This window comes from Moschus berezovskii, chromosome 1 (assembly GCF_049115385.1).
Source record: "Moschus berezovskii isolate FMDL1 chromosome 1, NW_MosBer_1.0, whole genome shotgun sequence".
NCBI lineage: Eukaryota > Metazoa > Chordata > Mammalia > Artiodactyla > Moschidae > Moschus > Moschus berezovskii.
This window is the reverse complement of record NC_142460.1, coordinates 92,467,108-92,484,644: the sequence shown is the minus strand read 5'-3', so window position 1 is coordinate 92,484,644 and position 17,537 is coordinate 92,467,108. Positions and strand designations below refer to the sequence as shown.

General features: G+C 38.1%; 1 protein-coding gene across 5 annotated transcripts in view; it reads left to right on the top strand.

Moving 5' to 3' along the window:
- The window catches only part of PCYT1A (phosphate cytidylyltransferase 1A, choline), a 55,291-nt gene that overhangs the window by 22,367 nt on the left and 15,387 nt on the right, over nucleotides 1-17,537 (top strand). For all 5 annotated transcript variants that reach the window (XM_055402186.2, XM_055401933.2, XM_055402020.2 and 2 more), the window contains one exon: nucleotides 12,194-12,293. In XM_055402186.2, coding sequence (XP_055258161.1) covers nucleotides 12,194-12,293 — 100 coding nt within the window. The remainder of the gene's footprint in view (nucleotides 1-12,193; nucleotides 12,294-17,537) is intronic.

Sequence of the window (17,537 nt, the reverse complement as noted above, 5' to 3'; positions counted from 1 at the left end):
CTCAGGTTGGTACCCTTCCTGAAGCTTCCCCTGGAAAGCATATCAAAGAATATTTATAAATAATTGGAGTTATTATTGGTACACAGTGTTATTATGAAATCCATGTTTTAAAATCCCAGTAACAGAATTACATGTTTCTGTATTTTTTGTACCTATATTAACCACTAGCCATTGATCAAACTGCAGTTTCCACTGGTTACTTTTGGAGCTTCATAACCCAGAAGGAAAAACATTTCTACTCTGACATAAGTAACAGTTGTTCCTAGCCAATATACTATCTTGAGCAGTAAAAGCAACTGGACTTCACAAATGGGAGGTTTATGCTCCAGGACTGATGTTAATGATAATGCTGAGGGCAAGTGTATTCATTTCCTGTTTCTCTGTAACAAATTACCACAAATTTAGTGAATGGTCTAAAACAATACAGATATATTATCTTATTTCTAGTTTTGGGGATTAGAAGTCTGTAATGGGTCTCAGAAAGCCAAAGTCAAGTGTTGGTAGGGCTGGAGGTTCTAGGGGAAAACTGTTTCCTTATATTTTCCAGCTTCTAGAGGTTGCCCATCCTACTCCAGTGTTCTTGCCTGGAGAATCCCAGGGACGGGAGAGCCCGGTGGGCTGCAGTCTGTGGGGTCGCACAGAGTCAGTCATGACTGGAGTAACTTAGCAGCAGCAGCAGCAGAGGTTGCCCATATTACTTTGCTCAGGGGACCAGCTGGCAGTCACAATACTCTGACCACTGCTTCTGTCATCACATCTCCTTCTGAATCTCCTGCCTCTTTCTTTCACTTGTAAAGACTTGTGATTGCATTGGATGGATGTACTTAGCTATTCCAGGACAATCTATCTCAAAATCCTTTAATCACATTTGCAAAGCCCATGTTGCCATGTAAGATAGCGTAGTCACAGGTTCAAGAACATAAGATGTACACATCCTTAGGAGAACGTTATTCTTTATACCACAGCACGTAAACTCAGAAAATGACTCAGCAGTCAACAAAACAGGGCATTGTTAATTTCTGAATGTTTCTTAGAGAATTCAGGTTAAGGAGATGGTGGTAGGCACAAATTCAGCTTTCTCACTTGTAGTAGGGACAAGCTGTAACCAAGAAGGTAATACTCTGAGCTGATCACTGTAGCCAGGAATAGACCTAAGAAGATGAATCTTAGTGGAATGGGCTCTGAGAAGAGTTAAATCTCTTGGTTTTTAGAAACTGAGGAATCTATGTTTTTAGTTACTCTGCTTCATATCGTCATGTCACAAATCAGTAATGGCTTGCTGCCTATTTCACGTTCCTCTCTGGTATACACTGGCTATTTATCAAAGGCTAATGAGCAAAGATTCACTCACCGAACAGGCTGGACTGACTCTAATGAGTGTCTGCTAAATAAACTTGTGTGTAATCTCTGCTGTACACATATGCTTTCTATCTCTGAATCTCTTTCAACTCTGTATAAAAAACAAGATTTTTTTCTTTTTTCTTTACTGAGATTATAAATCTACCCTATCTACAGTTTAATGTACATTAAACTGTGCAACTCAATGGTTTTTACTATATTCATAGAGTTGTGCTACCATCACCACAACCAATTTTAGAATATTCTTATCCTTAAAATGACTGAGCGACTGAACTGAACTGATCCTTAAAATAAGCCCCATACCCGTTAACAGTCACTCCCCATTTCCTCCCAAGCTCTCACCTCTAGAAACCACTAATCTACATTATTCCTATAGATTTGCCTATTCTGGACATTGCAGGCAAATGGCAATACACAATAGCTGGTCTTTTGTGGCTGGCTTCTTTTACTGAATGTGTTTTCACGATTCATTAATGTGGCATATTCAGTATTTAATTTGTTTTTATTGACAAGTAACATTCCATTGTATCTCACACACCACATTTTATTTATCCTCGCATTAGTTGATATTTGGGTTGAACAAATAAGATTTTATGATACTTATATTGTGCCTGCATGGCAGTAGTTACTGGGAGTGTTAAATAAGACCTTCCCTTTAAGAGATATGAACATAATATAGAGCTCTGTAACTCAGATCTCAACTAGCTTTAAAAAATAGTGCTTTCCTTGAGAGCAGAGAAAGGAATAGGATGTGTCACCAAGTATTTGGTAGCTGGGTTTGTAGGTCATGATAGAATGGGTATAAAGGAGAGAAAAGATTAAGGAGGAAAAAATAAAGGATAACTTTATGGCTAGTCTGTCTTTAAGTATAAAGAATTTGTGCTTCCTGGGTGGCTCAGTGATAAAGAATCCGCCTGCCAAGCAGGAGACGTGGGTTTGATCCCTGGGTCAAAAGATTCCCTGAAGAAGGAAATGGCAACCCGCTTCAGTATTCTTGCCTGGGAAATCCATGGACAAAGGAGCCTGGTGGGCTATAGTCCGTGAGGTTGCAAAAGAGTTGGACATGACTTAGCCACTAAACAACTACAACAGTCAGGAGAAAGTTTTAATGAAAGCAATGTTGCATTTAGAAGTTCTTTCATAATTTGGAGGATAATGATGATCACTGTAAGTTTTAATTTTTAGTTATAATACTATTAGTTACAGTATTATACTATAGTAGTATATACTGTTGGGCTTCTCAGGTGGCACTCATGGCAAAGAATCCGCTTGATAATGCAGGAGACATGAGACACGGGTTTGATCCCTGAGTTGGGAAGATAACTTGGAGGAGAAAATGGGAACCCACTCCAGTATTCTTGTTTGGAGAATCCTGTAGACAGAGGAGCCTGGTGAGCTATGGTCCATAGGGTTGAAAAGAGTCGGACACAACTGAAGCGACTCAGCATGCATGCACGCAGTATATACTATTAGTTATGGACTTCCCAGGTGGGGCTAGTGGTTAAGAACCCATCTGCCAGTGCAGAAGACAAAAGAGACACGGGTTTGATTCCTGGGTCAGGAAGATCCCCTGGAAGAGGGCATGCAACTCAGTCCAGTATTCTTGCCTGGAGAATCCAATGGACAGAGGAGCCTGGTGGGCTACAGTCCATAGGGTCACAAAGAGTTGGACACGACTGAAGAGACTTAGCACGCACTGTTAGTTATAATTTGGATAGATTTAGAAATTTTATATAACATTTAGAAGCTAACCTCTTAGATTAATACAAATCAGTTAATTTTGTTGGCATAAAGAAACCTGTGTTCCATAACAGGGAAGAGAGAATGAGCTAATGTTGTAGACTTGGTGAATGACTACTTGTATGTGAAACACTGCACTAGTTACTTTGCATATGCTATTTTATTTAATCCTCATAACAAACTTATGGAGCAGGTATAACTGTCTTCCATTTTATAGAAGATGAAAGCTTTTGAAGCTTGCCATGATTTCACTGCTATTAAGTGATAGGGCTGGAATTTAGATCTAATGATTTTCAGGTCCTAAAGGCTTGCCCTTTCATTTGTACTTTGCTACCAGAGAATCAGAAGACTTGAAAGCAGTAATATTCCATAGGATTCATTTGAGGTTAAAATAAAGGAGATTTGTTTTAGGAGAACATAGGTAGAAAGAAATACTAGGTCCTACTTTTATAAACTTCAGCTTTTAGTGACAGTTTTCTCTGAGAAGAGAATAATAGAGTGGTTTTGTTTTGTTTTGTTTTTTTAAATATTACTCATTCTAACTGGAGGCAGCTCTTGACAGTTAAAGGTTTTGCTGATCTGCCATAGCTGAAGAACCTTAGGTTTCATTCTCTATACTTAGGAGGAATCAATTCAGCACAAACTCTAGCCAGAAGGGACAGCTGCATTTGCCTTCTACAAGGAAGATCGAAGAAACAGAGTTATGAAAGATAGAATACTTAATGTATCTTTTAAAATTAAGGTAAAATTCACATAGCATAAAGTTCACCATTTTGTGCTGTGCTTAGTCTCTCAGTTGTGTCCAACTCTTTGCCATCCTTCGGGTTGTAGCCCTCCAGGCTCCTCTATCCTTGGGATTTTTCAGGCAAGAATACTGGAGTGGGTTGCTATTTTCTCCTTCGGGGATCTTCCCAATCCAGGGATCAAACCAATGTCTCCTGATTGTAGGCAGATTCTTTACCCTCTGAGACATCAGGGAAGCCCAAAGTTCACCGTTTCAATCATTTTAAAGTGTACAATTCAGTGGTTTTTAACACTAAAAATTCACAGTGGTTTTTGACACTAAATCACCACTGTCTTAATTCCAGAATATTTTTATTACCACGGAAAGAAATCCCATACCCATTAGCAATCATTCCCTCATTCTCCCTTCCCTCTATACCCTGGCAACTGCTGATCTACTTTCTCTCTCTGGGGATTTGCCTATTAGAGACATTTGGTATAATCACAAAATATGTGGCCTTTTTTATGTCTGGCTTCTTTTATTTAGCACAATGTTTTCAAGGTCCATCCAGGTGATAGTGCTTATCAGTACTTCATTGCTTTTTTTTTTTTTGCATTTTATTTATTTATTTTTTAAATTTTTATTGGAGGTTAATTATTTTACAATATTATATTGGTTGGTTTTGCCATACATTGACATGAATCCCCGGGTGTACATGAGTTCCCCCTCCCGAACCCCCCTCCCACCTCCTTCCTCCCCTTATCCTCCCTCTGGGTCATCCCCTCATATCAGCCCCGAGCATCCTGTAACATGCATTGACCCTGAACTGGCGATTCGTTTCACATATGATAATATACATGTTTCAATGCCATTCTCCCAAACCATCCCACCCTCACCCTCTCACACAAAGTCCCAAAGACTGTTTTATACATCTGTGTCTCTTTTGCTGTCTCGTATACAGGGTTATCATTTGCATCTTTCTAAATTCCATATATATGCGTTAGTATATTATATTGGTGTTTTTCTTTCTGGCTTACTTCACTCTGTATAATAGGCTCCAGTTTCATCCACCTCATTAGAACTGATTCAAATGCATTCTTTTTAATGGCTGAGTAATACTCTGTTGTGTATATGTACCACAGCTTTCCTATCCATTTGTCTGCCGATGGACATCTAGGTTGCTTCCATGTCCTGGCTATTATAAACAGTGCTGCAATGAACATTGGAGTACATGTGTCTCTTTCAATTCTGGTTTCCTCGGTGTGTATGCCCAGGAGTGCGATTGCTGGATCATATGGCAGTTCTCTTTCCAATTTTTTGAGGAATCTCCACACTGTTCTCCATAGTGGCTGTACTCGTTTGCATTCCCACCAACAGTGTAAGAGGGTTCCCTTCTCTCCACACCCTCTCGAGCAGCATTTATTGCATGTAGACTTTTGGATAGCAGCCATTCTGACTGGTGTGAAATGGTATCTCATTGTGGTTTTGATTTGCATTTCTCTGATTATGAGGGATGTTGAGCATTTTTTCATGTGTTTGTTAGACATCTTTATGTCTTCTTTGGAGAAATGTCTGTTTAGTTCTTTGGCCCATTTTTTGACTGGGTCATTTATTTTTCTGGAATTGAGCTGCAGGAGCTGCTTGTATATTTTGGAGATTAATCCTTTATCAGTTGCTTCATTTGCTATTATTTTCTCCCATTCTGAAGGCTGTCTTTTCACCTTGCTTATAGTTTCCTTTGCTGTGCAGAAGCTTTTGATTTTAGTTAGGTCCCATTTGTTTATTTTTGCTTTTATTTACAATATTCTGGGAGGTGGGTCTTGGATTCATTCCTTTTTAAAAGTGAATCCATATAGACATACTACTTTGTTTATCTGTTCATCCATTGTTGGACATTTGAATTATTTCAGAGAACACAGTAAGGCTATCTTTCATCTACATGTACTAATGTTAATAAGCATAATTTTTTCTATTTCTGTATATATTTTATATATAAGCATTTATTTACATAAATAACTTCATTGTGATAATTCTTATAACATTATAATTCACACACACATTTAGAGTGTGCAATTCAAAGTTTTTTAAAATGTTCACAGAGCTGTGTAGCCGTCATCATAATACATTTTAGTACATTTTCATTACTTCAGAGAGAAACCCTGTACCCATTGGCAGTCACTCTCCATTTCTCCCCAACCCTTCCAGCCCATTGTAACCAGTAACCTGTTTTCTATCTATGAATTTTCCAGTTCTGAACATTGCAGATAAATGGAGTCATATAAGTGGTCTTTTGTGACTGGTTCTTTCACTTAGCATAATTTTTTCAAGGTTCATCCATGTTGTAGCAGGTATCAGTATCGTGTTCCTTTTTATGTCTGAATGGCATTTATTTTTTGAGGTATAACTTACATACAGTAGAATGCATAAACCTTAGGTGTACAGCTCAATAAATGTTTATATGTGTACATATCCATGTAATAACTAGTACATCCAGAAGACCCCCTCACACCCCTGCTAGTCATTATCCACTTTTCCCAGATTTTTTTTTTGTTCTGTGGTTTCTATTCACCATAGATTAGTTTTGCCTGTTTTTGACCTTTGTATAGGTGGAATCATAGAATATGTCTTATTTTGTGACTAGCATATACTTTTAGAAACACAAATTACTGTCAAGTATCTCTTTGAGTACTAACTTTTAGAGGATAAATTGTTTTTTTTTTCAATTTAATCTGTAAGTAAATCTCTGATTACTTCAGAAAATTGCACATTTTGGGTCCTTGGTCTGTTCTTTTTTTTTTCTTATGATTTTTGTCTTTTTACTCTTTTAAAAAATTTTTATTTTATTTTTGGCTGTGCTGGGTCTTTGTTGCTGTGTGTGAGCCTTGTTGTGTTGAGTTGAGGGCTCACTCTCTAGTTGTGGTGCTTGGGCTTTTCATTGTGGTGGCTACTCTTGTTGTGGAGCACAGGCTTGAGGTGCGTGGGCTTCAGTAGTTGTGACACATGGGCTTAGTTGCCCCACAGCATGTGGGATCTTCTATGACCAGGGATTGAACTGGTGTCCCCTGCATTGCAAGGCGGATTCTTAACCATTGACCACCAGGGAAGGCCTCCCTGGTCTTTTCTTAACCGCTTTTTAAAAACATCTAAAAAAAGAAAACACACACAAATTTCCTAAATATTGCTGTTTTTCTTATAGCTTTAGCATATTTTAAACTAAGCTTATATAAGTGATCTTTAAAAGAAATATATTTTCATTTTAAAACCTTATTTTAAAAATACATCCTTATCTGAATTTAAAAGTGTCTTCCCAGTTTCTTAATTTAGCCCAGTCATGATGTGATCTGTGTAGAATTTAAAATTCTAAGTGAGCACTACTATGGCCCAAAAAAAATTTAAAAAATTGCAAGGGAATGTTATGAACAACTCCATGCCAACAAATGTGACAATTCAGGTACAACAGACTTATTCCTACAAAGAGCTGAATTTTTAAAAATGACCCAAGAAAAAAGTAAAATGTGAATAGACCTGTCCCAATTAAAAATATTGCATTGTCTTTAAGAAAATCTTCCCACAAAAACAAAGCTGGACACAGATGACTTCACTGGTGAATTCTATCAAACATTTGAGGAAGAAGTAATATCAACCCTATACATTTTCAGATGGAGAAGGGAATGGCAAACCACTTCAGTATACTTGCCTTGAGAACCCCATGAACAGTATCAAAAGGCAAAATGATAGGATACTGAATGAGGAATTCCCTAGGTCGGTAGTTGCCCAATATGCTACTGGAGATCAGTGGAGAAATAACTCCAGAAAGAATGAAGGGATGGAGCCAAAGCGAAACAAATATAGAAGAAAGGTCCGATGCTGTAAAGAGCAATATTGCATAGGAACCTGAAATGTTAGGTCCATGAATCAAGGCAAATTGGAAGTGGTCAAACAGGAGATGGCAAGAGTGAATGTCGACATTCTAGGAATCAGTGAACTAAAATGGACTGGAATGGGTGAATTTAACTCAGATGACCATTATATCTACTACTGTGGGCAGGAATCCCTTAGAAGAAATGGAGTAGCCATCATGGTCAACAAAAGAGTCCGAAATGCAGTACTTGGATGCAATCTTAAAAACGACAGAATGATCTCTGTTCGTTTCCAAGGCAAACCATTCAATATTACAGTAATGCAAGTCTATGCCCCAACCAGTAATGCTGTAGAAGCCGAAGTTGAACAGTTCTATGAAGACCTACAAGACCTTTTAGAACTAACACCCAAAAAAGATGTCCTTTTCATTATAGGGGACTGGAATGCAAAAGTAGGAAGTCAAGAAACACCTGGAGTAACAGGCAAATTTGGCCTTGGAGCACAAAATGAAGCAGGGCAAAGGCTAATAGAGTTTTGCCAAGAGAACGCACTGGTCATAGCAAACACCCTCTTCCAACAACACAAGAGAAGACTCTACACATGGACATCACCAGATGGTCAACACCAAAATCAGATTGATTATATTCTTTGCAGCCAAAGATGGAGAAGCTCTATACAGTTAGCAAAAACAAGACCAGGAGCTGACTGTGGCGCAAATCATGAACTCCTTATTGCCAAATTCAGACTTAAATTGAAGAAAGTAGGGAAAACCATTAGACCATTCAGACATGACCTAAATCAAATCCCTTATGATTATACAGTGGAAGTAAGAAATAGATTTAAGGGTCTAGATATGATAGATAGAGTGCCTGATGAACTCTGGACGGAGATTCGTGACATTGTACAGGAGACAGGGACCAAGACCATCCCCATGGAAAAGAAATGCAAAAAAGCAAAATGGCTGTCTGAGGAGGCCTTACAAATAGCTGTGAAAAGAAGAGAAGCGAAAAGCAAAGGAGAAAAGGAAAGATATAAGCATCTGAATGCAGAGTTCCAAAGAACAGCAAGGAGAGATAAGAAAGCCTTCCTCAGCGATCAATGCAAAGAAATAGAGGAAAACAACAGAATAGGAAAAACAAGAGATCTTTTCAAGAAAATTAGAGATATCAAGGGAACATTTCATGCAAAGATGGGCTCAATAAAGGACAGAAATGGTATGGACCTAACAGAAGCAGAAGATATTAAGAAGAGGTCGCAAGAATACACAGAAGAACTGTACAAAAAAGATCTTCACGACAAAGATAATCACGATGGCGTGATCACTCACCTGGAACTAGACATCTTGGAATGTGAAGTCAAGTGGGCCATAGAGAGCATCACGACGAACAAAGCTAGTGGAGGTGATGGAATTCCAATTGAGCTATTTCAAATCCTGAAAGATGATGCTGTGAAAGTGCTGCACTCAATACGCCAGCAAATTTGGAAAACTCAGCAGTGGCCACAGGACTGGAAAAGTTCAGTCTTCATTCCAATCCCAAAGAAAGGGAATGCCAAAGAATGCTCAGACTACCGCACAATTGCACTCATCTCACACGCTAGTAAAGTCATGCTCAAAATTCTCCAAGCTAGGCTTCAGCAATATGTGAATTGTGAACTTCTAGATGTTCAAGCAGGTTTTAGAAAAGGCAGAGGCACCAGAGATCAAATTGCTAACATCCGCTGGATCATGGAGAAAGCAAGAGAGTTCCAGAAAAACATCTCTTTCTGCTTCATTGACTATGCCAAAGCCTTTGACTGTGTGGATCACAATAAACTGTGGAACATTCTGAAAGAGATGGGAATACCAGACCACCTGACCGGCCTCTTGAGAAACCTGTATGTAGGTCAGGAAGCAACAGTTAGAACTGGACATGGAACAACAGACTGGTTCCAGATAGGAAAAGGAGTACATCAGGGTTGTATATTGTCACCCTGCTTATTTAACTTATATGCAGAGTACATCATGAGGAATGCTGGGCTGGAAGAATCACAAGCTGGAATCAAGATTGCTAGGAGAAATATCAATAACCTCAGATATGCAGATGACACCACCCTTCTGGCAGAAAGTGAAGAGGAACTCAAAGGCCTCTTGATGAAAGTGAAAGAGGAGAGTGAAAAGGTTGGCTTGAAGCTCAACATTCAGAAAACGAAGATCATGGCATCTGGTCCCATCACTTCATGGGAAATAGATGGGAAAACAGTGGAAACAGTGTCAGACTTTATTTTTTGGGCTCTAAAATCACTGCGGATGCTGATTGCAGCCATGAAATTAAAAGACTCTTACTCCTTGGAAGGAAAGTTATGACCAGCCTAGATAGCATATTAAAAAGCAGAGACATTACTTTGCCAACCAAGGTCTTTCTAGTCAAGCCTGTGGTTTTTCCTGTGGTCATGTATGGATGTGAGAGTTGGACTGTGAAGAAAGCTGATCACCGAATAATTGATGCTTTTGAACTGTGGTGTTGGAGAAGACTCTTGAGAGTCCCTTGGACTGAAAGGAGATCCAACCAGTCCATTCTGAAGGAGATCAATCCTGGGTGTTCATTGGAAGGACTGATGCTAAAGCTGAAACTCCAATACTTTGGCCACCTCATGTGACGAGTTGACTCAGTGAAAAAGAGTCTGATGCTAGGAGGGATTGGGGGTAGGAGGAGACGGGGACGACAGAGAATGAGATGGCTGGATGGCATCACCGATTCGATGGACATGAGTTTGAGTGAACTCCGGGAGTTGGTGATGGACAGGGAGGCCTGGTGTGCTGTGTTTCATGGGGTTGCAAAGAGTCAGACACGACTAAGCGACTGAACTGAACTGAACTGAACTGAATACACTTTCAGAAAATAGAGGACATAACATTTCCTAATCCATTTTATGAGACCGGATATCAAAGCCAGGCAAAAACAGAACAAGAAAATAAAATTATAGTTCAAAATCCCTCATAAACTTAGATGCAAAGATTCCTAATGATATATTAAATTCAATCCCAGAACATGTGAAAAGATTTATACAGTGTGATCAAGAAGAATCTCACTCAAGAATGAAAGATTGGCTTAGCATTCTAAAATCAATGCATCTAATACACCATAATTAATTAAAAAACCAAAATATGATTGTCCCAATATTGTATAAAGGCATATGACAAAATCCAACATTTGTTCATTAAAAAACTTTCAACAAGGAATTAATTCACTGGTGGTCCAGTGATTAGGATTCAGTACTTTGATTGCTGTGTCCCTGGTTCTATCCCTTTTTGGCAAACTAAAATCCTGCAAACTGCTTGACATGGCCAAAAAAACAAAACCCAAAACACCTCTCAACAAACTACAAAAGGAAGAGAGATTTCTCAATCTGATAAAGGACATCTAAGAAAAACCTACAGCTAACTTAATACTTGATGTTGAAAGATTGCATGCTTCTCCCTTAAGACTGGGAGTAAAGGCAAGAATGTTTGTCCTTGCAATCTCTATTCACCATTGTACTAGAGGTTTCAACTAGTGCAATAAGGGATAATGAAAGGAAATTAAAGACATTCAGATTGGAACGGAATAAGTAAAACTGTCTTTATTCACAAATAACATGGTCTCATATGTAGACAGTCCTAAGGAATCTATCAAACAAACTGCTTGAACTGATAATTGAGTTTAACAAAGCCACAGGAGATGAGAAACAACTGAAATTATTCATACAGGTACACATACACACTTATAAATCAATTGCATTTCTCTATACTGGCAAGGAACAACCCAAAAATAAAATTAAGAAAACAGTTACAGAAGCATCAAATAGAATAAAATACTTAGAAATAAGTTTAATAAAAACTCCTAACCAAGACTTTCCTCCAAAGAGGAAAAGAGCATACCTGTATTCATATTTCAGCTTTGCCTCTGAGTAATTACATGCAATTCATATAACTTCGCTGAACCTCATTTTCCTCGTCTTTAAATTGAGGATATTAACTATCATACTACTTGCCTCACAGGGCTGTAAATGAGAATTAGAACATATTTACAGTGTAAAGCATTACACAGTGATGATTCTACTTAAGGAATATGGCAGCTGTTTGCCTTCCCAGTTCTGTACCACTTCAAGTAAGTGGTAAGAAAATGCACTTGTGAACTTTGGAAATTTCATCACATAGTTCAGGGTTGGCTCTTCTACCATCTGGTAGAGGAGCTGTCATTCTGGACCCACTTAGTTGGGACTATGTGTAGCTTCCCAGCCACTGTCCACCATGTTGGCTGAAATCACCATCAAGACATTTATCTTTCCTGCCATGATTTGCCCATCTGGTAAAAGGTTGTACTTTCACTTGTCATTTTGGAATGCTTAGATCTTTTTCCTTTTTAAAGTTATAAAGATTTAGGAAAAATTTTAATCATAGCATGTTTAATAACTTATTGTTCTGTCAGGCTACCATTTTTTTGAGCATTTTATTGAATTTATCTTTTCCTTCATTTTCCTCTTCTTAAGGGTTTACGGCAGCCAGCACCATTTTCTGATGAAATTGAAGTAGACTTTAGTAAGCCCTATGTCAGGGTAACTATGGAAGAAGCCAGCAGAGGAACTCCTTGTAAGTAAATGATGAATTATGTTTTTGTTTGACTATTGTTTTTAACATTCAGTTGTATTTATGAAATATACACCTATTTTATATTCTTCCCTCAGTTTACCTGGAAAAGCTAGCTGAGAGAGGTGTTCCTCCCATCTCCCTTGCTGTTCTATTTGAGAGGATAATGTACCCCATAAAATTGCATTTTTTTTCTTCTTATTGTATACTTATTTCCCAGTATTTTTGTCACAGCTAGGAGATACAGTGATACACATTTTGGGTTGTTATCATCATAGCTGGATATACAGAGGAACAAAGAGGATAAAATATTAACTTGAGCTGGTTTATAATCTTGTCTGTTTTTTCAGAGGCCCAGATAATGTCAGACTGTCACATTTTTAATAGTCTTCAGAATTTCTCCTAAGTTTTCCTTTCTATCAGTCTGTACACTAGTTATGATACTACTGATTGACACAGAACAAAAATATCCCAAGTTGGGAGATACTCTTCACTTAATTTTATCTTTATTGATATTATAGTTTTCTAAGATTTTCAAAGAAGACTTTTATTATTTTCAAAGCCTATACTCTTTATTTGTATATTTAGTTTACATCATTAATTAGCAGTTTTTGGCCTCATAAATTATTAATATGTATCCTAGATACTTTCCCTGTTTTGGGCAGTTGGTTTTGGAGATCATCAAATCCTAGTGTTCATTGCAGCACTGTTTACAATAGTAGGACTTGGAAGCAATCTAAATGTCCATCAGCAGAGGAATGGATAAAGAAGATGTGGTACATCTGTACAATGGAGTATTACTCAGCCATCAAAAGGAATGAAATAGTATCATTTGCAGAGACATGGCTATAGACGTAGAGATTGTCATACAGCATGAAGTAAATCAGAAAGAAAAAAACAAACATCATATAGTATTGCTTATATATGGAACCGAGGAAAATGTTACAGATGAACTTATTTGAAAAGCAGAAATAGAGACACAGATGTAGAGAACAAACTTTATGAATACCTGGTGGGGAGGAGAGAGTGGAATGAATTGGGAGATTGGGATTGATTTATATACACTACTATGTATAAAATAGATAACTCATGAGAGCGTGTTGTATAGCACAGAAAACCCTACTCAGTGCTCTCTGGTGAGCTAAATGGAAAGGAAATCTTAAAGAGGGGATGTATGTATAACTGATTCACTTTGCTATAGAGCAGAAACTAACAACATTGTAAAGCAACTGTCCTTCAATAAAAATTAAAAAGAATAAAACAAAAACTGCATGAGCATTTGTTATGAATACAAAGTCCTGTTGGCATCTGTTCTTCTCTTTAAGTTCACCAATTCTCCTTTTTTCCCCAATTCCTTTTCATTTCTTTCTTGATTACTGTGGTTTTTATTATGTAAGTGTAAGGCTGGACTCAACCTAGGCAGGCTCTCAGGACTAAGAGGTAGTTATAGCCACAAATCTATATACATTTTTAGTATATAGAAGATATTTATAGTTACTGCTTAATTGTGTTAGTATGTTTACTCTCTGCTGTTACTTACAAGTAGTGAAATGAATGCTGGACAGTGTCAGGCTGGGATCCTAATACCCCTTGGCTGTATCGTATCCATATATAGTATGGTTTTGAGGACCTCAAAATTCCAGAGAATGTGGTCCTTTTGGAAGAATGTTTAGATACAGCTCATTTTGATCACAACCCTTCTGATTTATGACATGATTTTTTTGGGTTTAGCTCCTCTTACTTCAGTAATAACTAGGCTAGTGAGGCAGAGTAAAATGGCACCAAGAAAAGACAGGCTGTATGTGACAGAGTAGTGGTGGCAGGTTAGACTTAAGAATGCTACTGGACAGTTCAGGGATCACATTTAGATGTGATAGTAAAGCCTGTTGAAGGCAAGGACTTTTCATATGCTAATGACACACATTGAGAATGCAGTACCTCACCAGATCTGATCATATTAGTTAATTACCCACCTTGTTGCTAATCTAGCCACATACCATTTGTGGAAGATAAAAATGTATGTATATATATGTATACTGTTTCCAAGTTTTGACACTTGTAATTAACAAGTGCTAAATAGTAAATCTAATTTCTAAAAATTTGATAATAGAATTTTACAGGTAAGTCATTTTTGAGATTATATACTTTATAGGCTCTTCATTATATGCATGAATAAAGGTCCATAGAAATTAAGAAGTGAAGTTTGCCCTACAGTAAAACAAATAATTAGTGATAGAATTGGAGCTAAAACCTAAGTTTTTCCATCTTTGTGTTCTTTCACCCTGGAGTGTTATTCTTTGTAGACATCAGTTATATATAATAGAAGACCATCAGCAACTGATTATATCTTGGGTGGAACAAATAGTCCCAAATTGGCCTATAAAGTTTGCCAGTTTGACCTCTGGTTTTTCCTTTATCTTATTCTCTCTGTTCATTGTTATGTTAAATAACCAAGTAATTGATTGTCTTCATGCAGGTGCCAGATAAGGAATAAACCAATAAAGAATCTACACATGCCATCATTAGTGAATTTTAAACCAATAACTGGTTCAAGAGGCATCCCTCCCCTGCCCCCAGGTTTTCATTTAGGGAGGTTAAGGGAGAGTACAAGAGGGAAATTTGTGTAATCTTGGAGTAAATGCATTACTTAGAAATAAAAGGAGTGTGGCTTGAGAGATGAGAAGATTGTCTCTTTTCAGTTCAGTTCTGTTGCTCAGTCTGTCTGACTCTTTGAGATCCCATGGACTGCAGCACACCAGGCTTCCCCATCCATCACCAACTCCTGATGCTTGCTCAGACCTCATGTCCATCGAGTCAGTGATGCCATCCAACCATCTTATCTTCTGTGATCCTCTTCTTCTGCCTTCAATCTTTCCCAGCATCAGAGTCTTTTCTAATGAGTCAGTTCTTCACATTGGGTGGCCAAAGTATTGGAGCTTCAGCTTCAACATTAGTCCTTCCAGTGAATATTCAGAACTAATTTCCTTTAGGATTTGACTGATTGGATCTCCTTGCAGTCCAAGGGACTCTCAAGAGTCTTTTCCAACACCATGGTTCAAAAGCATTAATTCTTCAGTGCTCAACTTTCTTTATGGTCCAACTCTCACATCCATACATGACCACTGGAAAAACCATAGCTTTGACTAGATGGACCTTGGTTGGCAACGTAATGTCTCTGCTTTTTAATATGCTGTCTAGGTTGGTCATAACTTTTCTTCCAAGGAGCAAGCGTCTTTTAATTTCATGGCTGCAGTCACCATCTGCAGTGATTTTGGAGCCGAAGAAAATAAAGTCTCTCACTGTTTCCATTGTTTCCGATCTATTTGCCATGAAGTGATAGGACCAGATGCCTCGATCTTAGTTTTCTGAATGTTGAGTTTTAAGCCAGCTTTTTCACTCTCTTTCACTTTGATCAAGAGGCTCTTTAGTTCCTCTTTGCTTTCTGCCATAAGGGAGATGTCATCTGCATTCTTAGGTTATTGATATTTCTCCCAGCAATCTTGATTCCAGCTTGTGCTTCATCCAGCCTGGTGTTTCTCATGATGTACTCTGCATATAAGTTAGATAAGCAGGGTGACAGTATACAGCCTTGACATACTCCTTTCCTAATTTGGAACCAGTCCATTCCATGTCAAGTGCTAACTGTTGCTTCTTGACCTGCATACAGATTTCTCAGGAGACAGGTCACATGGTCTGGTATTCCCATCTCTTTCAGAATTTTCCACAGTTTGTTGTGATCCATACAGTCAAAGGCTTTGGCATAGTCAATAAGGCAGAAATAGATGTTTTTCTGGAATTCTCTTGCTTTTTCGATGATCCAATAGATATTGGCAATTTTATCTCTGGTTCCTCTGCCTTTTGTAAATCGAGCTTGAACATCTGGAAGTTCATGTACTGTTGAAGCCTGGCTTGGGGAATTTTGAGCATTACTAGCGTGTGAGATGAGAGCAATTGTGTGGTTGTTTGAACATTCTTTGTCATTGCCTTTCTTTGGGATCAGCATGAAAACTGACCTTTTCCAGTCCTGTGGTCACTGCTGAGTGTTCCAAATTCGCTGGCATATTGAGTGGAGCACTTTCACAGAATCATCTGTTAGGATTTGAGATAGCTCAGTTGGAATTCCATCACCTCCACTAGTTTTGTTCGTAGTGATTCTTCCTAAGGCCCACTTGACTTTGCATTCCAGGATGTCTGGCTGTAGGTGAGTGATCACACCATTGTATAGTTATCTAGGTTAACTGTATCTAGGTATGGTTATCTGTCATTAAGATCTTTTTTTGTATAGTGCCTCTGTGTATTCTTGCCACTTCTTCTTAATATCGTCTGCTTCTGTTAGGTCCATACCATTTCTGTCCTTTATTGTGCCCATCTTTGCATGACATGTTCCCTTGGTATCTAATTTTCTTGAAGAGATCTCTAGTCTTTCCTATTCTGTTGTTTTATTTCTTTGCATTGATCACTTAGGAAGGCTTTCTTATCTCTCCTTGCTATTCTCTGGAACTCTGCATTCAGATGGGTATCTCTTTCCTTTTCTCCTTTACCTTTCACTTCTCTTCTTTTCTCAGCTATTTGTAAGGCCTCCTCAGGCAACCATTTTGCCTTTTTGCGTTTCTTTTTCTTGGGGATGGTTTTGACCGTCTCCTGTATGGTGTCACAAACCTTCATCCACAGTTCTTCAGGCACTGTCTGTCAGATCTAATCCCTTGAATCTATTTGTCACTTGTACTGTATAATCGTAAAGGATTTGATTTAGGTCTACCTACACGGTCTGGGATTTTTCCTACTTTCTTCAGTTTAAGTCTGAATTTTCAGTAAGGAGCCACACTCAACTTCTGGTCTTGTTTTTGCTGATGGTATAGAACTTTTCCATCTTTGACTACAAAGAATATAATCATTCTGATTGCGGTATTGATCATTTGGTGATGTCCATATGTAGAGTCATCTCTTGTGTTGTTGGAAGAGGGTGTTTACTATGACCAGTGCATTCTCTTGGCAAAACTGTTAGCCTTTGTCCTGCTTCATTTTGTATTCCAAGGCCAAATTTGCCTGTTACTCTAGCTATCTCTTGACTTCCTATTCTTGTCTATTTTAGAAGACGAAAGGACTTTTTCTCTTTTAGAAAAGCAGAAATAGGCAAGAGTCTGAAGGGCAATGGAAATCTGTTAACGATGGAGTGTTTTAGTGGTAGCTATTTGAGAGAATATATCAAAAGAAATAATAAATTGAAGCCCAGGTCTTTTCTGTTTA